Below are 27,676 nucleotides of genomic sequence, written 5' to 3'. Positions count from 1 at the left end.
AATTGAACTGCAATATGAAATGAGACAACTGGATAAAACAATGAAGACGATACTAAAATATTACAGACAGAAGAGCTCAAATTACCTCTACTGGTTTTTTTTATCATCTCTAGAGGGAAATTCCCACTTTCTTTTTTTTGAACTGGAGGAAGTTCCATAGACAGTGCTTCCACATCAGGAAACTAGAGAAAAGTAAGAAAGAGGGCTTAGGTCTCCCAACTAAACTTTTATAAAAAAACAGCAGACACCAGCCCCCACCCCCCCAAAAAAAAGAAAAAAGGAAAAAAAAAAAGGGGGGGTGCAAAGGAAACAAATAAACAGAACCAAAGTGGTAACTATAAAAAAAATAGACGTCATTATAGCTCGGATTCTAAAGTACATTTTTGAGTATGTTTTATGCACTTAGAGCATTTAACAAGTGAGATTACAACAGGAAAGATGCCAAGGCCACCATTAACCCAGAAAGGGTAGTTTTACTAATTCCTCTTTAGTTAGCGGAGAGAGTTTTTTGAGGGGTAAGTGAAAAGACCCGAGGTCCAGCTTCTGCTCTGAATCAGACTCTCTCCAGAGTTTATGTAAGGAATCTACGGAGTTTGTACTCACTAAACATATACCATCTCCAAGATATGTTTTCTTTGACAAGGCCATATAATTCCCAGTATTAATTCTGCCACAACTGTCCTCTGTAATGGTTTCTTGAGATAAATTGAGGCTGAGATGTAAACCCACAACTGTCTTTGTGGGAGTATGACAGAAACTACCTGGCCTAACACAAACTCATCCAGTTTTCAGCTACATTACCTTTTTCAGGAAAAACTCCTTGCCAAATTCCGATTCAAAATATGGAGGAATTATTTTGTTTCTTATTGCCATTAAGGACTTCTTTTCTTCATCAAGTTCTTTCCTAAGTAAGTTTTAACATTGTTGATAAGGAAAAGAAAGAAAAAACATTATAACTGAGTTCACCCTGGTGTTCAGTATTATGTTTAAAATGTTGAGGAATGGAAATGATAAAGGCAAGTGGCTTTTTTATTTTTCTGGTTAGTCACATCAAGTGATATTCTTGAAATTGGCAATTTTCTCAGTGATAGATTAAGAACAGGCTAGTCTGGCACGCACAGACAATGTCCTCCTCAGATATGGAGATATGATATATGGAGGGGCTGATCAAAATGCATATGGAGAGTGGTTTGGCTGCTACAAAGAGTTCCTCCTCAAAAGATGCTGCAGTTCTCTAAATCTTGTGCGACATGTGTGAGACTGCCAATAGTGTCTTTCCAACCTTCCAACAAACATTTAAATCTGAGAATTAGTATTTCAGATGCATTGCTAAAATTTCTAATACAGAATTAATCTGATTATTTTATCACAGAAAACTTGATGGCTCTGTGGATACAGAAAAAGGTGTTCAAACTTCTGAAGGTAAGATTCGCTAGAGTAAAGACCAGTTTTGTTTTCAGCTCGATTTAGTCCAGTTTTACACTACTATAATTTCACTGGCTTGCAGGGTCTAATATCAGCTATGAAATTATCACTCTTAATCATATTGAGAGTTTTGACACCTGCTTTAGAGCCAGAATTGCAGATGATGTTCTTGGGTGCTGGCTATTCATATGTGTGTGTATATATATATTTTTTTTAAAGTAATTCTTGAAATAGTATGCAAAACAGTGTAAAATTCTACATTAAAATAGAAATCTGAAATTATAAATTTATCTCATGCAAGTCAGAAAGTAATTAAGAAGCAGTATGGAAGAGAACTTAGTTTTCAATTGCTGTTTAACTTTTCACAAAAATAAGAAAGAAAAAGCAAGTTTCTGATCATAATATTAGTTCATCACCATTTCAAGTTTTTCTGTTTAATCTAACAGTAAATGACCTAAATAGCTGTCAATATAATTATTTTAATTCCATTGTGAATGAATGTATGTTACCAATAACTTTCTCCATGTTAATCCTAGTTCATGCATCAGTTTTTCTATTTCAACATGAAATATATGCATATTTTTAATTCTTTAAATTTACACTATCATGCTTGGATTACACTGAGGAATTTGACATTCTATCAGATTCACAAAGCCCTTTCCTCTAGAACTGAAAATGATAATGGTTTTAATGCACAAATGCTTAAATGAGAAGTTTTAGTGTGGTACTAAAGAATTATATAATGCAGCAATACAATTATGTATCTCCATAGGAAAAAAGTCTGTGAATTTACTTTCCAAAAAATCCTATTTTTCTCTCCTTTCATAGTGGCTTTGAGATTACTCCTATTTTATTTCAAATGCTTTTGTGAGTTACCATATCTAGAGATTGAAATCCAGTGACTTTTGATTTACACCTAAGCAGAAATTCTCCTGAAAATTCATCTGATTATGAAATGTACATTTTTAGCTATATATGCTGTTTCAAAGCATCTATATAGATCTTTTTTCTTGAACTCATCAAATAGCTTTACCATTCATCAGTGGAGATAATGGACATTTTTTAAAAATCTTGACAGCAAGTGAGAGCAAAGGAGATTAGAATTAAAAGTGAGGGTCAGCCTTAAATACAATTTTATGTGTTGCAAAGATTTTCATATTTATACACATACACACTTCCTCCTGTAAAAGCATTTCTAATCTGAAGATTATAGCATCTGCCTCAGAACTCCCATGAGAAATACTTTACAAACAGGAAGTTGAGATACAGTTAGTTCCCAAAGCAGAATGTTCAAATGTTGCAAAATGGGTCTTGTTTTAGTAAGGCATTGATTTTTAAGATGACCCTAATCTTAAGGTTCTTCTTAAAGACAATGAGTTTACCTCCTGTCCACATGTTTTACCTCCTAAAATGTCCTCCGAAATGCAGCTGCATTTCCAAGGTGTAAACCATGAGTGCATGCTGAACTTTAGAGTGCACTCCACAATGAAGTGGGAAGGAAGAGAACCCTTGACAATCAAGTGAGAAAGTAGTGGATGTGGTGGGCAAGCAAAGGGCCTGGGGTGATGTGAACTGAAGGGACATCACAGTCAACAAAACAGGGAACAGGGCTGAAGTGGGGTCACACCAAGCATATGCATGTAAATAAGAAAATGCCTATGGGATGGCATCATGGGGAAAGCTTTCATACCCCTTTTGGGCAATCGGCATGGCTAGGTGCCTCTCTGAAATGCCTGTACGCTACTGTTTGGTACAACAGGAGGAATTAGAAGTCTGCACGCACTCGTAGGGCTATGACCTCATTGCTATGACAGAGAAGCAGAAGGATAGCTCGCATGAATGGAGTGCTGTGACAGATGGATACAGGCTCTTTAGGAAGGGCAGGCCAGGAAGGCAAGGAGGGGAAGTTGCCCTGTGTGCAAGAGAGCAGCCAGAAAGCTGCTGGGGAGTTCTGCCTGGGGATGGGTGCTGAGCCAGCTGAGAGCTTATAGGTTGGGATTAGTGAGCAGACCAACATTGATGACATTGTTGTAGGTGTCTCCTATGGACCACCTGATCAGGAAGAAGAGGTAGATGTGGCTTTCTTCAGACAACTGGAAAAAGCCTTGTGTTCGCAATACTTGGTCCTCATGGGGGACTTTGGCTACCTTGCCCGCTGCTGGAAAGCAGCTCTGCAGAGAAGGACCTAGGAGTCCTGGTGGACACCAAATTGAACATGAACCAATAGTGCACCCTTGCGGCAAAGACGACCAGCAGAATCCTGGGCTGCGTGAGAAGGAGTGTTGTCAGCATGTCCAAGGAGGCAGGGAGGTGAACCTTCCCCTCTACTCAGCCCTAGTGAAACCACATGTAGAGTAGTGTCCAGTTCTGGGTTCCCTGATACATTGAAAGACATAGACTTAAAGAAGCGAGTCCAGAGAAGGGACACAAAGATGATTAAGGGCTTGGAGAATCTTTCATATGAGGAGAGCCTAAGAGACCTGGGACTCTTTTGCCTTGAGAAGCTTTGAAGCACCACCATGTGATAGTCATGGGTCTGGGGTTCTATTTGAAAAATCAGCTGGGATTTGTAGAATACCCAAATCTTAATCTAAAGTATCAGCATTTTAAAATATTAATATAAATTATTTTCCACACCGGTGACAGAACCAGAAGACAGAACAGAGGACTTCTGACTTCAGCCTTGTTTTAAATAGCATAAGTTAACAGCAACACTACTAGCTTTTGAAAAAAAAAAAAAAAAAGAGACAGTTAAACCATTCAGCATTTCTGTTGCAAAGAATACCCCATTATTTGCTAGCAACTCACTGGACCATTACCCAAGACCTGGTGAAATCAGAAACAGTCTTTCCAAAAGCAGGCTTAAGTTGGCTCATAAAATAAATAACTTTCTGTCCTACTAATATTATTACCTGTGCTCTTGTAGTCTGCTCTGCCACTTGGACACTGGTGTTACTCCTTCTGGGCTGAATGATCAGGAAAGAAAAAAAAAGTAGTGAAAATGAGAAAACTAGCATAATTTTCTGTAAGCACAAAAAATATTTACGAGATAATGTTGGATAGAAAACACTTTTTATGAAGTACATTAACATTTCAGGTGACTCCTGGACTTACACAATTTGCATGAAATTGTTCACTCGTATCTGCATTTTTATTATATTATTCAATCAAAGAAACCCTCAAAATCTTTTCCCAACAAACTTTAAAAGTATCTTTGAGATAAGGAAAGAGAGGCACAGAGGGACAAAATAACCACAAGAAAAGCTAGTAAAACATTATGATATGTATCTAGAGATCTAGGTCCTGGTCCTTAATGACAGTCAGTAAAATACATTGCCTTGCCTGTGTGCTTGGTTTCATCCTTTGTGTTCTTTACATTTGCATCAGTTCTCACTGGTCTGTCCTACCTGAACCTCTGATGTTGGTCCTCTCTTTGGGTAGTGACTGTCTTCTCTGTGTGACTCTGGCGATGCGAATCCACTGCCTGTTCATACAGCTCAGTTATGTGAGCTGTAAGGTAAAGAGTATTGTTAGTATATTCTGCTAAGCACCGCTAAATGTAATGAACAATTAACAAAGGAGGATATATTTTTAATGCATCTTTCTGTCACTTGATGAAAACCTATAGATTTTTTTTATTAGTGTGAGGGAAGAGGAAGAGAAGCTCATTCCAAAATCAAGTTCAGAACATTAACAGATAGGAAATTAATTCAATTCAAAGTAGAAAGAACCAGAAGCAGCTCAAGTTTATACCCCTACCCTGTATTTCCTGAAATATCTTTATGTGCTTCCAAGATACAAATCAAATACCTGTGAATAGCAAAAGTTGCTGATATTCAGCCACTTTTTGACTGGGGAGCAACATTCCATGTATCTGTCTCCAGCTGAAGAAAATAATGCGGGCTTTCAGGGACCTTTATTACTTTAACTTACTTAGGTTGTGCTTAATTGTGGCTATGAAGGAGCCTTAATCAACATTCTCATGGAAGGAACTACTAGCTCAATATGTATAATGGAGAAAAGCCAGTCTTTCCATATTTAAGACTGTGACCAGCTTTGGCGTTTTACTAAAGACTTTCACTATCCTCTGACATGTTCTATAAAACATATTGCTTACTTCATGCCTTGCACCTAAACTGTGAGACCAAAGAAATTTCCTTGGTTGAAAATAAATTTCTGTGGAAAAACTTAGGAGATTTGAGTATTTGAGAGATATGATCCAATTTGATTATGACAACATCTCTTAGTGTTTCAGGAACTATGTAATTGCAAACTTCAAAACTAGGGTGTTATTTTGTGTGTCAGCTTTTTCACCAAAAATATACTTTTATTTTGCCACTTTTTATATTTTTGCCTCTTTTAAAGAGCTTCTCTTTCACACTTTCTTCATTAATAATGGTATGTTATGAGTACACCGCCATTTAATTATGTTTTTTAAAATAGGAACCTGTGTAGCAAACATTTGTTGCAGCAGTTTCCATTTAGCTTGCATGGTGTGCTTATTTTAACAAGCAGAAATAGTCTTGACAAGGTAGGAAGGGCAGAAAAATACAGGATTGAATAAATACTATGGAATTTTCTGTGGGAAAGGCTTACGGATTTTTGAAAGAAAGAAACATCTAAATTTTCATTTGTACCTATTGAAAACATTAATAAATGTTAACAAGTATCTTATGAAAACTTTAACAGAAATTCACAAGGGAAAACTAATACATTGTTTCATCTTTTCCCCTCAGGCAAGGTTGATGTAACACACAATCATTTGAGATCAGATCAGATTTTCAAATGTAATAAACAACCAAGACTTATCCAGTTGCTTTGAAAACTTGTCTGAAATGTTGATACTTGTCTAAAACTGAGTGGTGTCATAGTTTTTATACCTGAAAAAACTCCATATGGGTAGAAATGTGGGTCAAAATGACAAATGCACATGCCTAAACACAGGAAGTGTCTTTTAGAGATACTCAATCATTGATGCCAACAAGTTCTAATTACCTGTGAAAATCATACTCGGAATAGAAGAGACAAAAGCACGTACATAGTACATAGATGAATTCACCTTTACATTCCTTCTTTAAAAATAATACTACAGTACTCTATAATTTACTATGGTATTTTACAATTTTAAAAAATAGATATTCATTTTTTATTACCTCTAGCACTGAGATCTTCAGATGACTTCTCCCAGTTAGGGAAGGACTGTAATGAAGAATGAAAAACTGTGACCATGTGAGAAAGAAACCTCACAACAACAGCATCCTGTTCAAAGGATTTCTATCCTAAACAAGTTTTATCTTGTTACCTCAGAACGTGACTACAAGAACGGAGGCATTTCAGTGTGTTAGAAAACATGAGCTGGTGAAAAAGGGAATGAAGTACAATTTCCCTGGTCTAAACAGGTATTTGTTTCCTTCTTGGTGATCTACTTCATAGATGGCTTTGTATTTTATATGGTTGCTGTTTATCAAATCAGCTAAACCAGTTCATATTCAAACTCAAATCCTTCTGCAAAGGATTTGAACCAGATCTAAAACTCATGGTCACAACGAGAAGTCAAAGGGGAAATGTGTTCAGGAATTTGTAGGCTTTGTTACTGAGGAGCTCTCTTGTGGTTGGTTTACAGTAAAGTGTTTGAGGGATAAGAGACTCCAAACTAAGCTGCTTGCTTTATTCTTATACTGTCCCTGAAGCTGGTAACTGGAAACCAGAGTTCCTGTGATCAGGCAGTCTAGGTTGTAACAGAGCTGGGGAACAGTGGAGACTTGTGACACTGATTCCTGGGTCACAGCAGGTCCACAGTGAGATTGTACTGCTCACAAAATATCTGTCCCATGTGAAATCTGTACCTGGAAAGGTGCTCACAGTAGCTGAGACAACCAACAATAGTCACCAGACAAGTCCATTGAAACTGAGCAGCACTTGAGATTCAGCACCTGGATCTCATTACAGCAAACAAATGTCTGCCTGGAGGATACAGGCAGATGGAGTTACTGATAGATCACTTCTCTACGTTCCTTTTTCCAGAAAAGTTGTGAGCTTCTTCCTGGTTTTTTGCTTGATACTTCTTTACTCTCTTTTTAAGACTTATAGCTCACTTGAAAGTACAGAGCAAAAAATATATACGAAAGCTTGTAATATCAAAAAATATGCTTTAGTTTCAGCAAATGAAAATGCTAATCTGGCCAAAAAGTTCAGAGACAAATTCTAGAATTACAAGGTGGTTTTTTAAAGTTTGCATGGAGAAAAAAAAAAAAAAAGGTAAAGTTGTGGATCTATCGAGAATGCTAGGAAAAGGAAATTAACAGCATTTAAAACTGGAAAGATCTCATTCTTGATGTTTTTGCGTGTTGAGACAAGATTTAAAACGTAGACTCTAAGGCTAAGATGATGTTTGTTTGCTGAAATACACTCACTTTTGAAAGCTTGGTAGATCATCTGGAAGTAAATATTTAAACTAACATAGCTAGATCTTCCTTTTCAAATGCCAGATTTTTTATTTCAGTATGTTTGAATTAACTATACGCGTGTGATTTGATTAAATGGAAATAAAATTATTTCTTAAATGAGACTAAAAAAGAAAACAGTGTTTTGTATTAAGCTACTAAAAATCTAGTGCGTGAATTCACATCATGCAAGGTACCAAATTTAAAGGAAGCTGTAGGAAACAAATTATTTAAAGAACTGAAATACACAAAAACTGATCACTCGTTACATAAGATGTAAGCAGTGTTTCTCTCATTCATCCTAATTCATTCCACCCACTTCTCCTGCTTGAATTTTTCTCATTTTTTTTACCACTCATCTCCCACTAACCTCACTGTTTCCTGACTGCTACCCCAAGTCCCTCTTCCTCTATTTACTCACCTTTCCCATTACCTTTTCCACTCCCTTTTCTTTTCATGATCTAATTAGCTGTGCAAATTAGCAGAGCACATTTTCCAAAAAAAATATAAATGCTGGTCAGCAGTAATAACAATATTCCTCCAGACTGTTTTGGGATTACCCAGGAGCAGAGTTTAAATTCTCAGTATGCAGGTGGCTGTGGTTGAAATAGAAGTCTCCCAGGTGCAATGACAACAGACTGGAAATATTCTCATCCTAATGCTGGGGGATATACACAGCTCAGTATTTTTGGTCTGTGTGTTTGGGAATGTATCATTCTGAAGAGCCAAACTCTTAAGCTGTTTTCAGCATTTCTTTCCCAAAATTGCAGTAGTGCCATTCAGTAGCCCAGCTGAATGCTGAATGTGGCTCTGCTTTACCATTAAATTCAGCAGAGCTGGCATTGTGCTATCCTAATATTTGCTATTTTATTAATGGATAATGATGCATTTTAAGGCTGACACTTCCAATGCAATACAATGGTTTTGTTGGGAAAAGTAGTTAAAAATTGTATTTTTCTCACTGTAACCAGTTTAAGGAGACTTGCAGCATTCTCCTTTTCCTCTTCGGTTCTTGGTTCTTTTACATTCATCTCTTCCAGCTCATTTTCCTGCTTTAAAATGTTGTCTATATATTCCTGGTGGAACAATGAAAAAGAACAAGAAAGATGCAGATGTTTTGTTTGCCAAGGCAGACTTAAGGGGCACATATATAGAGAAAAGAGTTTGTAGAAGTAATGGACGTGGTTCTTTTCAACATCATAAAGGCCCCTTTGTGAATTTGTGTGGATGGTTTATATAGATATCTAAAAGTTTGCATGGATAAATAGTTTTTAAAAAACCCAACAGGTCAAAGAAAGGACTACATGCTGAGAAGGCAGCAAGTGAAAGCTTACCAAGGACTAATCAACTCTGAAGACTAGCAAGACTATTGAATCTGCAAGAACTAATGTATTAAGGACACCAAGAGTCTACTGAATCTCCACCAAGCCACTAGCACACGAGCGTCCACAATGAACTATGCAACTCGGACAACATCCAACAGCTATCTAGAGGCCCCTGGTGTGACACTGTGACTCCCTGCTTCTGAGCAGGCAGGTAGGTTTGGCCTCCTCACTGTTGCACCAGCCAGGCAAGGACGAGTGAGCATGCAAATGTTTGAGTAACTATGTGAGCGAATAAAGGAATGTGTTGAGTAAATACCTACTAGTAATAATAATCAATTATACTATTAAGATCAGCTTAATGAATCAAAGGTGTTCTAACAAACACTGTGATCTGTATCTCCCTCCTGTTTGATCTCCTATTAGCGAAAAGGAAATTTACAACATCATAATTGAAGAATTAGGTTCAGAAAAAATTCTGAATCTCTATTTTTAGACAGTTTACTTTGCCAGAATCACACTAAGCGCTACAGAAAAGAATACTTTTCCCACACTTCGTTATGCTTTAGAAGACCAACTGGATGAAAAAAAGGGTCCTTGCAGGAGGTTATCCTAACACACCACTCTGCTAGAAAGCTACATGCAGTACCAAGCTTTATGAATAGACAAGGTTTGCAGAAGCAATCTGTTTCTAGTTCCAATTGTTTTTCATTCCTTCGTACCTCTTAAATCTTAAAGGAGATGGAGAAAGGAAGAATACCTTTTTCTTTAGATCTTGATCTAGTTCTGACAAAGTGAATATTTGGCTAAAGATTTAAGAGAACTCTTTCTGGAAAAATCCATTAATTAAATATTGATATATGAGCAATGATGATATTTCCATTGCAGATTAATGTGATTATTGCAAATGTCTTCTGAGTGCCAATAATTGCACTTCTTCCTTCCTAATGTAACAAACAGCATTTTTCTTTCTTTAGAAGCCAACAACAGATCTGGTCAATGGATAAACCTACCTTGGGATTTTCATGTGGAACTTTTTTTAAAAGCATTGCCTTTGAAAGATCAGTATGCAAATTAAAGAATATTTTTTATATATTTATAGACTATAAAAGGGTAAAATTTAATTCTGATAGACTGGCATGCCCCAAACATGCCGGGGCTGAACAGCTGTCAATGTTTTTCTATTGCAAGCATGACTTTTTTGAAATGCAACGTGAAAAAAAATAAATCTAACTGGCTACAACATGCTACAACCTTCACAAATTTCACATGCTGTTAACTTTCAAATTCAGTCTGCAATGCTATCATCAGAATACATTAAATGAATAAATTATAGAACACATGTATTTTGTTTTTCTCTAATTGGTAAGTAATAATGAGTTTTTAACTGTAAAATCTCTTCTAAGAGCATCTTCACAATGTGAATTAAATAAATCAATGTTTTATACCAAAACTGAGAACTATGAAGCTGCTGACAAGGATCAACTGCAGAACTTTCAGATTCCATCTCAGAACTCTTGCACATGAGGTATAGCTTGCACCTTGTTATGAACCAGTCACTGATGAGGGATAAAGGGTGTGTACTTTGTCAGAAGGCGACAAAGCTATTTGCTAGACATGGACAGAGTCACAGAACTCAGGTGTGAACCTGGAAATGTTCTGTACTGATTTATGAAAACAAATACATAACCAACACTCAGTGACCTGCTCACCAAATTAACTGTAGAATTATGGCAGGTTAGAAATTCTTGTACAACTTTATAGAATTAAGTTTTTAAGGCTTTGTGAAGGAAAACAAACTCTAAGCAAAGTAAAAGCAAAGTAATAGATATCAATATTGACAGAAAGGAAATTATTTGTTAGTGTACTATCTGTAATGTGTACTGGACTGGATCCCACATATTTGCACAGAAAAGTAGGTTCCACAAGAAATGAGTGAAAACAGTTGAGCTGTTTCAGAAATATATTTTTCTTAGAGCACCTGTCTACATACGAAATGATGATTTTTCTTCAAATGTAGATTTTTATTTTTTGTCTCAGGTATATACTGCAAATTCATGTCACACAATTTGTCTGTTCTCTATTGCCCACTGGAAGAATGAATAAATGTGATTGTATTACCTTGAGGGAAAGCTGCAGCTTTTCTCTTAGTTCATCATTGAGTGGCTCATACTGGAATAGCTGACGGATTTGCAGTTTATTAGGACATTTTCGCACAGGTACTGGCAAGCACATCTGCTCTTTGGACCCAAAGCAGAGACCCCTCCAAGTATGTGTTCTGACTGAAGAACCTGTGATCTTCCTCTGAACATAGACAAGAATAAGCAAACCTAGCAAGAGGCTACTTATATTACTGACTAAATGAAGATATCGGCAATGTGTGTCTCAGTTGAAAAGCACCTGCTTTCCTTATAGCATCATAGATCTAGACAATAAAGTCAGTAGATTCTTGGGCACAATTTATCTATCCTAAAACCTCTTCATCTGGAAAGATGAACTCCCCTTAAAATTGCTATATCACCCTACTGAGAGTAATAGAAGCCCAAGGTGACTACATTTTCCCTGACACAGCCTACCTCTTGCTTTGCCTGGTAATAAACTGAACTTAACAATGTCACAGTGTTTAGAGCTCCCCTTCCCCCCTGTGACAAACATCTATTGTTTAAGCAGGAAAAGACAATTTTGAAACAATTATACCTCAAGAGGAGAAAATGTGTCCTGGGTCCTTGACTGAAGATCTGGAGGAACAATACTCTCTGGTTCTTTCTTCATTACCCAGGAGGAGGTTTCAGCCAATGGGCGGAGGACAGTAATACTTAGAACAGCTGGTTCAAAGACACATTTTGCTAAGAATCAGCTCGAATACAAAAAATGATGGACAAGTGTCTCAAACCTCCAGAAAAATACACTTACCTAAGTATAAAAAAACCTTACTATCAGGTGGTAAAACTCCATGTGAAAATGTGGTACTCATGGCTACAGATACGATCAGATCACTGAAGTGATTATAGAATAGTTGGACAATTTTGGATTACTCAGATCATGTTTAACAAGAGACTGTCTATGCTACTTGCTTTCAGTCTTGGGTAGCAGTTCAGTTGTACAGCGTGTGGAGTATCCCAAACAAGGAAGAGCAGACAATTGACCCGTGTTTACTGAATATTAATCTCAGTAGTAGTACATCATATTCAGAACATGCATAATTCTTCACTGTATTTTATACTTCAAAATCTGTTCACTGGATGGATTCCATTAGAGATGATTTATTATCTCTTTTTATTGTTCTGATTAATGTTCTTCAAAATATTCTAACCTAACCCAACCCAACCCAACAATCTACTTAATCTACTATTATCTGCCGCTTAGGTGGCCTTCAAAATTGATATCGCCACTAAGGTACTTTGTCACAATGATACAAAATTGTGAAGCCTTGTTGTCAAGGCAAATAGAGCCAGTATTGAGCAAGGCAGAGTATGAACTCTGGAAAAGCAGACATGCTACTATTTCAAATGATTGCTGTTTGTGAGCAAGTTTTCTTGACTAGGATTTTCACTGGGTATGTATCTTCTCCATCTTCCTGATCTTTCCACCCTCCCTATCTTTTTGGCTCCCTCAGTGCCCTTTCTCTTTTCTTTTTCCCATGGCAAAATTATTTCATTTTGTTTATACAATGGGGAACCGGTCATCATGGTGAATAGAAGCAGCATTAAAAAATGTGCAAAACCTGATAAAGAGTAGTAGGTGGGAAAGCTGTTCCCTATGCTTATGATTTCAGTCTTTGAGAAGAATGTCTTATACTTTATGGCTTGAAGCAAACTACCCTTATCATCTCCCCATATACAGGGGAACCATATGTTCCTGTCTTTTTGAAGACATATTTATTTTCTTAGGATCTACCTGATATGCCACAGTGTATTTTATAGAAACACAGTATCACCAACTAACTTCACACTGATAGCCAACCACTTCAGGATGTAACTTCTTGCATTGCTACTACAAGGTGGTTGGTGCCATGTACTACTGGCATCCCCTATTTCAGTCATATTTTTCCAGCTTCTTAATAACAGCCAGGCTAAGGGTCAATATCAGAGTATCATTGTCTTCACTGATAAATAGAGATATATCATTAATTAAGACTGCGATACATTAAATGTTTTTTCATGGTAAATACATAGAAAATCTATGCATTTGGTAATCGCTATTGTTTGTGTGTCTAAAAGTGGATAAAGATATGCCAGTTATTTGTTCACTTATCCCTTCACAGGGTCATTCAGTTAATTCTCTGCTTCCTAGAGTTTTCCCACAAGCTCCTCCTTCTCCATACTTCACTGCCAGAAGCGTGGGTGCCTGTCTACATGGGGAAAAACATTTTCAAATTTCCTGTCCAAATAAGAGTTTTGAAACTTCTGACTCCACCTTTGCAATTATTTGTGTTATTAGTTTGTCAGAAAAGAAAAGTTTCCTACCAGGACATTCTTGTAGAGGATCCTGCAAGACGGCAACAGCAGGATCACTACAGGCCTCAGCAAGATACTTGTGTACATCCCTGCTCCGCAGGAGCTCGGTTCCAGAACCATCCGCATAGATGATGAAGAACCTACACAGCCAGCCACACACATCAGACTGTATCAAGAAAATGGAACTCCAGCATGACGACATCAAATGTGCAGTTACAAAGTACTGAACAAAGGAAGCGCAAATCTACAAACCTTGTACAAATACAGTGTAGCGAAGAAAGAAAGTGTAAACCTATGAATCCAATGCAGTTTACCTGGGGACGTGCTCATCGTAAGTGATAGGTTTGTTAACTTCTGGGAGTACTGCTGCTGAACTTCTGTCCTCCTTGTCATCAGAACCAATGCTAGGAACACTCACAGATGTGCTGCCATCAGCCATGACCTATAATAGAAATTACACAAAATGACTTGAGTTACATGATACTTTTAAAACAGTAACATGCTGCTGAAATTTAATATGATTTAGCCCAGTGAAAGACACAGAAGAAGTGTATTTCATGTTGAGCAACCTGAAATTCACAGGAAAAAGAAATTAAGAAGAAAACTGAAAAGGTGGTGAAAAAACCAAAACAAACATTTCTAGAAAGACATGCCATATCATAAATACTAATATAACATGCTGGTATTTAATAAATGCTTAAGGACTGTTAGTTGTCAAACTGGGCCATCCATGCTTACATTGCATCTTCAATATATATATCTGCAGGCATTAACAGGCAGCTTCACGCAAAAATACTCACTTGCTGGTCGAGGCAGGTGAATGTATACTCAGATAGGTACTGATGTACCTCTGTGAGGTATATCTGTATCTGTGTATATACACCTACACACACACACAGATACACACAAATATATGCATAATTATATATATGTTTATATGCTAATATTGTAGTTAATAATTACAGAGTACATAAATATATACTCCTATATAGGTGTATATATAAATATATACACACTTACAGGTCTGTGTATATATAGGTATATAGGCAACTGTGAATAAATATATACATCTATATATACACATATCTATATACATGTTGATATATGAAGAGATATAGATGATATAGATATAGATTATATATTTAGATCTATCTACCTATAGATATATATAAGTATATATTTATAGAAGGGGCCCTTTTCAGGCATTCATTCACTTTAAAATACGGTGTCAGATAATCTTATGATAACACTGACTGAATTTCTACAGTGCTTTCCTTCTTGAAAATACTATGTGATTGTTAACTAACATGCCATTAACATATACACACAAGGTAACTAACAATGAATAATAACCTAACAAGGAATAACAATGCCTCTAATTCTTACAGTCAGTTGCCTTTGGAAGACACAGTTTAAACTAGAGTGATTCAAAGGGTGATCCATGAGCTGAATCTGACACACACAGTCCATGCTCTTTTAGCTGTAGTCTCATGTGTGGCTAGGACAGAGGAAGAACCAATCCTGTCACCAGTCCTGCACCTGGATGCCATCCCTACCAACCAGGTGAGAATTGGATTCGAGGAACTGGGTAACAGATGATTGTAACAGCAGGCAGGACCCAAAAGCTGGATGCCTCCTGTTGTATCTGTACACGATAAGAAGATTAGATCCATGAGTTGTTAACTGGTACTGTATCCACATGGTCACCTGCTCCATCACATAAGCACTCATTCAATGAAAATGGGGTCTTAAGAGCAAAATAGTGTCGAATAATGTAAATAAAAGATACTCCATTAATGGCAAAACCAATGAAACTTGTTTTCCCTACAGTTGTTCTTCATGTCTGCCTCTCATACTGCATTAATCTCATCTTTCTTACTTCAACCCATACCCTCTGTGATCACTGTGCCTAGAATACCTTCAAATGCCCCACAGCCTCCTCAACCTCCTTCCTTTGTTCCCTAAGTATCAGCTGAGAAAAAGCAGGATGTGCTCATGCTGACACCAAGCAACTTCTTCGTTGATTTGAATTGCATTGATTTTGTAGGAACTTGGTATCTTTGAAATTTCTATCTGGTTGATTAGTTCAAAATTTGTTAGGGAAAGATTGACACATAGCATAGATTTATATAAGCACTATTTCTTCAGCCAAGTTAAAAACTGTATCATAAACGCATATATCCCGGGGAACCTCAGTGCTGTTTCACAGGAATCTAGGAAAATGATGACAATTGCAACAATAGAAAGGATACTCTAAGGATGTCACATTTAGAATCTTTAATTAGAACCATAATTAGAAAACAGTATGCAGGTCACAGACACTTAGATGATGTTTCCGGAACTCAAAACTAAGTACTAACCTAGCTCAAAAGTGTCTTTTAGATACCGTGATACAGTATGACTGAATCATTCCTTTTACAACAACATTTGCCTTACCAGGCAGATTACAGTGTTTCTATGGACCTTCTGAGAAGACAATATCCTCTCTCATTTTTAATCCTCATTTGCAGAGCTGATTTTTTGCTATAATACAAGTCACGCTAATTAAGGTAGCTTTACAGGTGAGGTAAACTGTAGACCATGTGATTTATTTCAGTGTCTAAAAAAGGAGAAATACTAAAAAAGGGAAATCCATCACATACTCAAGAACATTTCAGAGACTGGATTCAAGTATTCAAGGCTACAAGCTGGCCTTGAGAGATGTTTATAAGATAAAATTACTTAAAATGCAGAAACTTGTTTCCTTCCATATATTCTACCTTGAAAAGATTTCCTTCAGTATCCATCATCTCACAAATAGTGCTGGAAGTGTGTTTCATAATGTATCTCCCTGCTTGTTTCTCTTCTTTCTTGCTGATGAAGTTGTAAACTTCATGGGTATAAACTGCTGAACAATCTTCATCGATGAAAAGAGAGCCTGTCTTGATGGGTAAAACCTATGACAGTAAAAAGGGAAGAGGTTCAGTCCTCAAGGTGAAATCTTCAGTTTAGAGGTCCTATGAAAATGAGTAACAGACACAAGTCAAGAGGAGAGCTTTCAGACCTTTACTACTGAATGATCCAGTTTTGAGGGACTGAAGGGAGAGAAAGAAGGAAGATGAGGTCCAGGAGGCAGGCTGATGTTAGTCTCTGTAATATTTTATTTAACTTCAGGAAATTTAAGACTGTGATTTAAATATACTATACAATTGTGAGTAAATGTCTAAATATTGGCAGAGTATAAAAGAGATGGAATCACAGGATTTCTGAAGGCTATAGAGAAGGGAGTTAAAATAGTCAAGGTGAGAGATGCTGATAGCAGGGAACTTGGAACACAAAGATAAATTTCACTGTCACAAACTAAAAATAATTCTCACCTGATATGTTCCCTGTGGCTTTGCTATAATAGATGTCCCATCTCCAAAGATGGTACAACAGGTACCATTCTCACAATTTGTTATAACAGTAGCAAACTCAGGATTCTCTACTTGCATACATTTCACCTTCTTTGTGGTGGTTTCTGAGGGTTCATCTAAGAATTAATACAGAACAAGAAGACAGGAGCACATGAACCATAGAAAGGTCTTTTGCTTTTTCTCTCATAGGGCTGGATCTTCATCTCAGTAAAAGACCCTTATAAACTTCATAGCATCCTTTATCATGTAATTTTATGTTACGTAAACAATATGCAATCCTCGAATTTCTAGACTGCACACTCAATATAGGAAAATCCAACAGCAAAAAATGTCTGTAACCATCTGTGGCTGGCAGGAGAGTACACTCTAATTTATCAAGTACAGTACTAATCATAATGATCTGGATATTTGTAACATACAATTTGGATCACTGAAATTCTTTATGTCTGTAATACAAGCTCTAAGGTGTGAAGAAACACAAATCTTGGAAAACAAATCAAACTGGTATGTTAATCTGGCCATTGCCTTCCCATTGAATAGACAGATCAGTTCAAGGTCATTGCTTTGATTTTTAAAATCCCACAGGGAGATGTTCCTGAACATTTCTTGTTAAGTGAAAAACTATCTTTTCCTACACAACCAGAACTTCCTACTGTGTTTGAACACAACAGTCCAGACACCCACACAGTGAATGTACACTTCATGTTAATTACAGAAGACAGGACTTGTCCAGCAACTGAACCAAGCATACAGAGTATACTGACAGGCAGAAGAAACACAGATGACCATTAGCCCCCATTTATTTCAGGCAAATCTAAGTTTTACTTCTCTAGGTGTGGCATTTTCCACAGCCATTTTCAATCAAATTTTCAATATCTCCAAGGTTGGTGAGTCCATGGCTTCTCTGGTGAATATGAGGATGCCCTGGTCCTTATACACCTTTTCAGTTAAGACTCAAATCATCTTGCTTGCAAGTATTTGGGTAGGTGGAGAAAGGGCAATGAACATACTAGAACTCTGGCACTGAGGTCTCATGGTAAAGATGCTTCATATAAGTATATACATGGAAAGAGGGACAAACAAGCAAAGTTTGCTACGATGTAATTTTTGCACTGAATACTGATAAAAAAAAGACCAAGCAGACAAACTAAGCATACACTGCACTATTGGATTTGTTATCTAGGCTACGGGTATAAGCTGTCTTTAACACATATTTTGACAATTATCTGCTTCACAAGATAGAGCAGAGATCAGTGCTCCCCTTTTACCTGTTTCCTTGCTATCCTTGGGTACAAAAAGTTCTTCACTGTTTTGATAAAAAGTTGTGATCCTAGTACCATCAGCATGATCTACTACTCTGCTACCATCCAGCTTCTCAACAATTATCACTTCATCATCTCGTACAGTCATAACCTGAAAGAATGACAGAATACTCATTTATATTAGCACTGTGATACTTGTAATGGCAACAACAGTTACAGAATCATAGAATTGTTTTGGTTGCAAAAGACCTTTAAGATCAAGTCTAACCACAGCCAGGCCCACCACCAAACCATGTCCCCAGGCACCACATCTAGGTGTGTTTTAAATACCTCCAGGGATGGTGACTCAACCACTTCCCTGGGCAGGCTGTTCCAATGATTGACAACGCTTTCGGTGAAGAAATGTTTCCTAATATCCAATCTAAACGTCCCCTGGCACAACTGGAGGTAATTTCCTCTTGTCCCATCGCTTGTTACTTGAGAGAAGAGACCCACCTGGCTACAACCTCCTTCCAGGTAGTTGTAGAGAGCGATATACAAGACATTATGTACTGTAACTCTGAAGAAGCTAGGCTACTTCAACTCTATCTACTTCAGAGACCAAGGAATTGCATTCTCTATAAAATCTAAAGCTTTTGTGTTAGTAACAGTGTAATAACTTGTAGGATGTATTCAAAGAACAAATCCTACAATTTACATGATGGTAGCACTGTCTCTTAGCTTAGTAGACAGTGCTATAATAACACAAAAATAGTAATACCGTTCCATCAGCTGGGTCAGTTGCCTGAAAGAGTAAGATTGGCTTCAGATCCATTCTCTTTGCTCCCTCAGTGCCCACTCGAATGCCTGATGGAGTTGTTGTTATCCAGGTTCCTGCCTGGTTCTCCTTAGGTTGCTCAAAATTAACCAGACCCTGAACAGTATTTTCAAACAACTCATCCTTGGTTGGGTTTGATATACTGTTTCTGTCATTGCCTTTTCCTGCAGAAACAAAAATTTCTATATGAGACTTGGTATTCTCTAAGGCAAAAAACAAAAATCAATGAAGTGCAGAGTTTCTGTGAGTATTGGTTTTGACAGAATTGAAATAAAAACTATTTATCAGGCTGGAAGGAAATTACAAGTGCTGTTACTCAAAGGGGTGCCCTTGAACTAATCTTATTTAATGTGTCCGTTAATGACATGGAATAAGTAAACGGCATGCTAATGACATCTGATTATGACATGACTTTGGAAGGAACCACCAATGCAGAAGAAAATCTGAATAGATTACAGGAAAAAAAGCATCCAAAACTACCCCATGATCTTGAAGATTAAAGTAACAGAAATTTGATACAGTCTATTAGAATGAAATTTAATGTGAAAAGGAATAAAAATAATTTCTGCTTCAGACAAGTTTGCAACAGTAGAAGAAAAGAAAGACCTGGAGGTATCATCCATACAGAATGACTACAAGTTATCAGTGTAAAAATATAGTGTCAAAAAAGGCAAACACAACACTATAGTGCATCAGAAGAAAAGGAATGGAGATTCCATTGTGAAAGGTAATGAGAGATCTTATTAAAAGGGTGATAGAGAACTCTGGTCTCCCGTATTCAAGAAAAGGAATTTAGACTGTGTGTGCAAAAGACAACTGCATTGTCCAGAGGAGTCTCAAAGGCTTACAGCATACACATCCTAGAGGGGAAAAAAAAAAAAAAAAAAAAAAAGGAAAAAAAAGCCAAAAAGAGATGAAACTGTTCACTATAAATTATAAATTTGTCGAGACTAAGCAGTGGAGAGGAAAGGTGGGAGGAAAAAGTGATTGTAAATAAAGGATAAGGAATAAAGGATATACATTGGCCACAAATACTGAGTGTCCTGGTTCTGGCAAGGACAGAGTTAATTTCACAAAGAGCCAGGACAGGTGAGCCAAGCTGGCCGGGGGCTATTCCATACCATGTGACGTCATGCTCACCATAAAAGGGGGCTAGTCGGGCAGGGGCGGGTTCGGTGTGGCTCTGGGACAGGCTGAGCGTCCGGTCGGTCGTGGGATCGGTAAATTGTTCTTTGTTATCACCCATTGTGAATATCTGTTATCAGTACTGTTGTTGATTGTTTCCCTCTCCCTTGCTGTCCCAGTAAACTGCCCTTATCCCAACCCTCGAGGCTTTGCCGTTGTTTTTCCGTTCTCTTCCCCAGCCCGCCGGGGGAGGGGTGGGTGAGCGGCGCGTGGCACCCAGCTGCCGGCTGGGGCTAAACCACGTCAGTCCTTTTTTTTGGCACCCAACGTGGGGCTCGAAGGGTTGTGATAACGACAAGTTTGACCCAAGTGTGTTAAAACAAAGTTGTTATAAGCATCTATAATGTTATTGAAACAGTTGCTGGTCATAATGCTGTTCTGTTTGGTCACATGGCTCTGGTTTGTAAACCCGTGTTTACTCTATGTAATCCCTGTGGCGCTGTTTATCATCTCTGGGAGAGGGGTTTATGTTCTCATATTGTTGTATTGTGTGATAATGACTTATGATAAGATATCATCGACGGTCATGAGTCTGAGCTGGTACTTGTATGTAGCATTTCTGTCAGGCCCGTACCTTGGTCAGTATCTTTCAGAACTGATTAATAATTGCACCCAATCTATGGGAAAGATGGGGGGGATACCTTCTCTCACTCTTTCACCTCCCCTTTTCCCTTTTGGTTGGTTACAACAATTTTTGAGAATTTTGAATACCCTTGGAATGTTCAGGCCAGTATATTCCTATTGCTATGTCTCCTGCATGGTTTCCAACTCCTGTTCAGGGTTAGCAAAAATTGTTTCAAGAATACCACCCAAGGATCTTCCCCAAGGCTGAATGGTCAGGGCTGGCATGGCATGTGGGAGACTATGGGCAGGTATCTAGAGACCTTCTCACCCCCAATGGTTTGGAGCTTCACCCCCGAACAACTGCAAGACCCTGATAAAATGGTAGAATATTTGAAAGGAAAATGCTGTGGGGATTCTAAGGAGGCACAACTTACTGCACTGTGTTGGGCCCTGGCCACAATCTATCAAACACTGCTTGAGAGTAGACAGCACCACCCAGAGGGAGAGAGCAGACCCACAGGCCCCGCAGCTGCCCAGGCCCCCGCAGCAGGCCCCGCAGCTGCCCAGGCCCCCACAGCAGGCCCCGCAGCTGAGCCAAAAGATCAACCCATACCAGTATCAGTCGCCCCTATACACAAAAAGAAATACACAAGGAAATTGGTTCGCTTAGTGAAAGATGATGATGAATCGGGACCATCATGAGAACAAGAAGAGTCAGAACCAGAAGTGATCACCCAATCCCTGTCCCTGAGTGAGCTGCGAGATATGCGGAAAGATTTCAGCCGCCTTCCAAGAGATGCGACATATAGATGGGCCCGTGATCGAGGGGTGGACTTGAGCATGGACGCCATCTCACAGGTCATCCATCAATGTGAAACATGCGCCGCCATCAAGCAAGCCAAGCGGGTAAAGCCTCTGTGGTATGGAGGCTGATGGTTGAAATATAAATATGGGGAAGCATGGCAAATCGACTACATCACGCTCCCACAAACCCGCCAAGGCAAGCGTTATGTTCTTACAATGGTGGAAGCAACCACTGGATGGCTGGAAACATATCCTGTGCCCCATGCCACTGCCCAGAACACCATCCTGGGTCTTGAAAAGCAAGTCCTGTGGCGACATGGCACCCCAGAGAGAATTGAGTCAGACAATGGGACTCATTTTCGGAACAACCTCATAGACACCTGGGCCAAAGAGCATGGTATTGAGTGGGTGTATCACATCCCCTACCATGCACCAGCCTCTGGGAAAATTGAAAGGTACAATGGACTGCTAAAAACTACCCTGAGAGCAATGGGTGGTGGGACCCTCAAACACTGGGACACCCATTTAGCAAAGGCCACCTGGTTAGTTAACACTAGGGGATCTGCCAATCGAGCTGGCCCTGCCCAATCAAAACTTCCACGCCCAGTAGAAGGGGATAAAGTTCCTGTAGTGCGCATGAAAAATATGTTGGGTAAAACAGTTTGGGTTATCTCCGCTTCAGGCAAAGGCAAGCCCATCTGTGGGATTGCTTTTGCTCAGGGACCAGGGGGCACTTGGTGGGTGATGAGAAAAGATGGGGAAGTCCGGTGTGTACCCCAAGGGGATTTGATTTTAGGTGAAAATAGCCAATAAATCAAATTGTATGATATTAATAGCTATATACTGTATTAATGGTATGACCATAAGAATCACCCAAAACTAATGAAGGATGGACTTTGAAACCGAACAAAGTGCCATGATGATGGAACTAGAACTGACTTCAACTGGTGCCCAGGAACTTCATTAAAAATCACATCTTTGACATCCAGACTGTGATCATGGACCACACCAGATACACCGGCCGTGAAAACTCCGGATGTAGCGTGCAACAATCCAGTAGCACGCACCATTGCTCCTGCTCTGAGAGACTGTAATGGCAGATGGAACCCAAAAGCCATGGACTAAATGAACTTGACAGGCATTTTAGAGCGATAGCCCGTAGAGTTAAGGGAATGAGATCTGTGAAATAATCTGGGCATGACGTAAATGGTATGGAATAAGGGGTGGATAATGTCCTGGTTCTGGCAAGGACAGAGTTAATTTCACAAAGAGCCAGGACAGGTGAGCCAAGCTGGCCGGGGGCTATTCCATACCATGTGACGTCATGCTCACCATAAAAGGGGGCTAGTCGGGCAGGGGCGGGTTCGGTGTGGCTCTGGGACAGGCTGAGCGTCCGGTCGGTCGTGGGATCGGTAAATTGTTCTTTGTTATCACCCATTGTGAATATCTGTTATCAGTACTGTTGTTGATTGTTTCCCTCTCCCTTGCTGTCCCAGTAAACTGCCCTTATCCCAACCCTCGAGGCTTTGCCGTTGTTTTTCCGTTCTCTTCCCCAGCCCGCCGGGGGAGGGGTGAGTGAGCGGCGCGTGGCACCCAGCTGCCGGCTGGGGCTAAACCACGTCACTGAGACTGAAAATTAGAAGACAGTTTGTCAGAGAAGTTCTCCAACATCTTTACAGTTATCCTAAGGAATATCCTAAGAACAAGGACTGGACTTGATGACTTGAAAGCCTCTTTTTGACAGACTTTTCTCTTTGGCAGCAATTTTTATTCACATACTTCCAATAAATTCTAAGTTAATATTACAACAGGTCATAATTACTCTTTGCACTAAGTAGCACTGAGAGTGATCTTGGACTACACTCTGAGGTATGAAGTAAACTTTCATTTGGTTCTTTCTCAGTCAAACAAAATAATGCAAGAATGGTTATATTGGGACAGACCACAAGTTCATACAACCATTTGATAATGACCAATAGTAGGTGCCTTGGAATACATACAATGAGAAAGAAAAATACAGTAAGTACTCTGCGAGAGAAGCATTTCTTGATAGCAAGACTAAAAACTGTGTAACACAGAAGTAAGGATTTTACACTACTACATAAATAAGGATTTCTTTTAAAAGACTTTTTGTTGAATCACTCTGCTACTGATGTAGCTCTTACCCTTTTACTTATTAGAGTCCTAGCATGTTAGAAGAAAAAGAAATCTGGAGTAGGAGAGAAATTATTTGCTATGAAGGTATCAAATTAGCAGTGTGCAGCAACTGAGTACAGATAAAATTGCATTTTCACATTGCTAGAATTTTCAGAGTAAAGAAATACACTCTTTATAAAGTATCATCAGCCCTGCTAACTTTAAATTTGTCCAAAACACTGGAAATGTTACCTTTCTTAATGCTGGTCTCAGGTAAAGGCTCCACCAATTGTGGTAATGGTTGCATGTTATCTGGAATTGTAGGTGGTGGTATGACAGGGCCAGAATCAGGACTCCTACTCACTGTGCCATCAGCAAACAGAATCTACAGAAATAAAGGACATACTAGAGTTTAAAATCACTTCAAACACCAATAGAAAGTCTCAAAAGAATGTATCTCAAATGCAGTAGTCACTAGAATACTGTGGGTGATGGAGGGGGAAAAAAGTAAAAGACTGTCAGAATGAATGCAAGAAATGAGGAAGCCATCTCAAAAAGAAAGGACTGATAATTGCTGCAGTTCACATATATAATTAATGGAGACTCTATTTATTAACAACTAGGCATTATAAAATCTAACAGCAAAGATTATTCTTTGACTATTTAAGTAGTCAAATGTTGATGACTTTTTTTGTAGCAGCGGTAATGCATCTGTATCACCACATTGATTTGTATTCATATATTCCACATGTCTAGGATTGCTGTTAATTTTAGCCATCAAGACAGCTAACAAAAAGAAGTCATGGTTATTTATATTATTATAGCTGGTTTCTGAGATCTATTGTCCATCACACTAAACTCTTGATATGCATGTTCCCTTGTGTGGCAGGGAACAATTGTCCCTGAATTAATTTACAAATACAGTACAGATGTTCTAGGGAGAAGACAGTACCATGTGGAAAACAAATGGACAACGTATAGAAACATCTCAAGAGTTACAGTTACTGTAAGGTAATTAACTGTTTCTTCTTTTTTGAATGCCTATGTATATGCAATACATTCTTGATGTGTCACAAGCATTAAGTTAATATAATGAAGGACGCATGCATAATCTGCTTATACAAAGACTATAGTACAATCATGCTAAGGCACATAAGATCTATATGCTTCTGTCAGAAGGAAGTGTGTTGAGAATATATAGACATACAGCAGCTAGCTTCTTTGCATACTACTGAAATGGATATATTTCTCAGAAATCCTGGCTAAATGGTTTAAGATCTAATGTAATGAATGAATGTAAAGAACTTGGAGTTGTTGTCTACTTAGACAGAAAAAAAACTTGAGGAAATAAGGAATTATTTTGACAATTTCTGAGTCAAAATAGATGATGACTCCTTTCATCTGTTTGCTAACTACACATGGAGACTTAGACTTTAAAAAGATAATTGCTTGTAGACTGATTACAGTATCTGGAAAGATGGTATCTAGCCTATAGCACCTAAAAGGTACCCAAATTCTGGGCAACTTAAATACGTGTAAACAAAGAAGGTACTTAGGAATATAAAGTCTTTTTGATCAAAATTTAGGATACCTAAAGGTGTCTGCAGGACTGAAGAATAGTGCAGGTCTTTTCTGGATCCCATATGACTGTTTAGATGAAAAAATATATGGATGCTTTTGTGTTGCCAAAAATACCCAAAGCCCAACTAAACCACACTTCAGATGTTTAAGTCCAGGAATGTAGTTCTCAAAACTGTATTCAGCTATTTTGTAATCCCAAAGTTCCCTAAAATCTTCACGTGCCTAAAATTTTCATCATTAAAGCTCCCTATGTGCCTTAAGCTCTGATTCTGAATAAAGCCAAGAGCATTTTAGTCTTGACATGGCTGCATAACTCAGTGGTTACTTTGTCTATAAACTGGACACTTCTCTCTCTCAGCTGACAAGCAAAAATTCAAAAGGTAATCACACACGCAGACTGCTTTCAATGAATTCTACTAAACATACCTGCGTAGATCCGTCCATCATGTACTTTATGACAGTTCCTTGACTGGTGATGACTCTTGACACCTCTTGTTCTGCTTGCCTTGCCACAGATGTATATAGATGAGCATTCTTTACCTTTTGAGAATAACTTTGCCTAACCAGAATTTCCAGAGTAGACTGCTTGGTCTGTTCTCTTTTGGTGTCTTCGTGCTTTATTTCTCCTTCTGTAATCTCATATTCCTTTTCTCTGCTTTCCATAACCTCTTCCTCCTTTGCTTCATCTCCTTTGGCCTCACCTTTCTCAGCCTCCTCTTCCTTCGTTTCATTTCCTTCGGCCTCACTTTTCTTTACCACCTCTTTCTCAGCTTCAGCTATAGTGGCTTCACCTTTCAAATCTGAAAACAAATTCTCAATTACTTAATACTGTGTAGCACACCTAGCATCGTGGTGTCTACAGAAGGTATGCAACTTTAGGTGAGTAAGGCTAACCCTCCCTGGCTTCCTCTGTAATCCACAGAGTAAGGGACAGACTCTCCTTTTCAGAGAACAATTCAAAGCAGTCACCTACTCAGAAACTCTGCAACTTCCTGTGGAGGTGTCTGTCTTTCCAAATGAAAATACATGAAATTTGAAGATTTATTACAGATGCTGACATTTGGAAGACTGACATTAGGTAAGAGAAATTTCCTAACTGCCCATAAAGGTGAAAAAACTTACTGAGTTTCACCAAGTTTGAATTTGTATAGAAACTGAAGTTAGGTATTTTGTCTACTTGAACAAATAAGGTTTTTCGATCAAACTATGGCAGTGTGTTGAGCGTGCTAATGAGTATAATTATGGTAGCTGTGTCAAGAGACTACATGTACATGTCCGTAATTGCTCTGTTCACCTCAACTATTCCGAATTTCAACTTATGCTCCTTGCCAAACTATGCATGCTTGAAAACCCTCTGCATTCTCTACTTCATACCAGATTGATTGAAGCACATTTACCCTAAACTGGCAAATCCTGCCAAGCTGGCTGCATCCACAGGGGCATTACTAGCAGAGACAGAGCTGTGATCACCCCACTCTACTCAGCGCTTGTCAGGCCGCACTGGAAGTACTGTGTGCAGTTCTGGTCCTGACAATTCAAGAAAGATGCGGACAGACTGGAGAGGGTCCAAAGGAGGGCCACAGAGATGATCAGAGGGCTGGAGAGTCTGTCTATGAGCAAAGACTGAAGGAATTACGTCTCTTCTCCCTGGAGGGGGAGACCTCATAACAGTATTCCAGTACTTAAAGGGTAGCTACAAAGAGGACAGAGGCTCTCCCTTCACAAGGAGCCACATGGAGAACACAAGGAACAATGGGAGAGGTTTCATCTCAATGTAAGAGAAGTATTTTACAGTGAGAACAATCATTCACTGGAACAACCTCCCCAGGGATTTGATAGACACCCCCCCCCCCCATTGCTTTAGGTTTTCCAGATGTGATTGGACAGGGTGATAGACAAGCTCATCTAGGCTCTCTTTCCCACAAAAGGTTGGATTAGATGACCTTCCGATGTCCCTTCCAATCTGGGCTGTTCAATGATTCTATGATTTTGATATTAAAAGGAAAGAGATGTCTGAGAAGAAAAATGAAGGTAGCTTTTACTAGCAATTCAGGTCTGTGTGGCCAAAAAAAAAATCAATACATTCCTCTCTCACTTTATTATAAATTTGTGCTGGATCCTTATATACCATTCTACATTTATTAATGCTATTTAATACAAATTTATTATTTTTATTAATTTATATACACTTTATATACTTTTATATACATTATATTAATTTATATACATTTTATTAATTTATAACCACTTGGCTGGTTTCTAAGAGGTATGTTGTTTCATCAGTT

The 27,676-nt window shown here is 38.5% G+C and overlaps 1 protein-coding gene across 1 annotated transcript in view; it reads right to left on the bottom strand.

Moving 5' to 3' along the window:
- The window catches only part of SPAG17 (sperm associated antigen 17), a 118,004-nt gene that overhangs the window by 13,832 nt on the left and 76,496 nt on the right, over positions 1-27,676 (bottom strand). Inside the window, exons 26-41 of the mRNA XM_054810419.1 lie at positions 25,818-26,191; positions 24,063-24,195; positions 19,065-19,285; positions 18,311-18,455; positions 17,004-17,158; positions 16,407-16,583; positions 13,962-14,089; positions 13,657-13,787; positions 11,888-12,015; positions 11,312-11,494; positions 8,831-8,944; positions 6,579-6,624; positions 4,833-4,935; positions 4,338-4,391; positions 802-904; positions 86-182 (exon numbers count right to left, since the gene is read on the bottom strand). Of these exons, the coding sequence (XP_054666394.1) occupies positions 86-182; positions 802-904; positions 4,338-4,391; positions 4,833-4,935; positions 6,579-6,624; positions 8,831-8,944; positions 11,312-11,494; positions 11,888-12,015; positions 13,657-13,787; positions 13,962-14,089; positions 16,407-16,583; positions 17,004-17,158; positions 18,311-18,455; positions 19,065-19,285; positions 24,063-24,195; positions 25,818-26,191 (2,292 nt within the window). The remainder of the gene's footprint in view (positions 1-85; positions 183-801; positions 905-4,337; positions 4,392-4,832; positions 4,936-6,578; positions 6,625-8,830; positions 8,945-11,311; positions 11,495-11,887; positions 12,016-13,656; positions 13,788-13,961; positions 14,090-16,406; positions 16,584-17,003; positions 17,159-18,310; positions 18,456-19,064; positions 19,286-24,062; positions 24,196-25,817; positions 26,192-27,676) is intronic.

Source organism: Grus americana, chromosome 1 (assembly GCF_028858705.1).
Source record: "Grus americana isolate bGruAme1 chromosome 1, bGruAme1.mat, whole genome shotgun sequence".
NCBI lineage: Eukaryota > Metazoa > Chordata > Aves > Gruiformes > Gruidae > Grus > Grus americana.
This window is presented reverse-complemented; position numbering and strand designations above follow the sequence as displayed.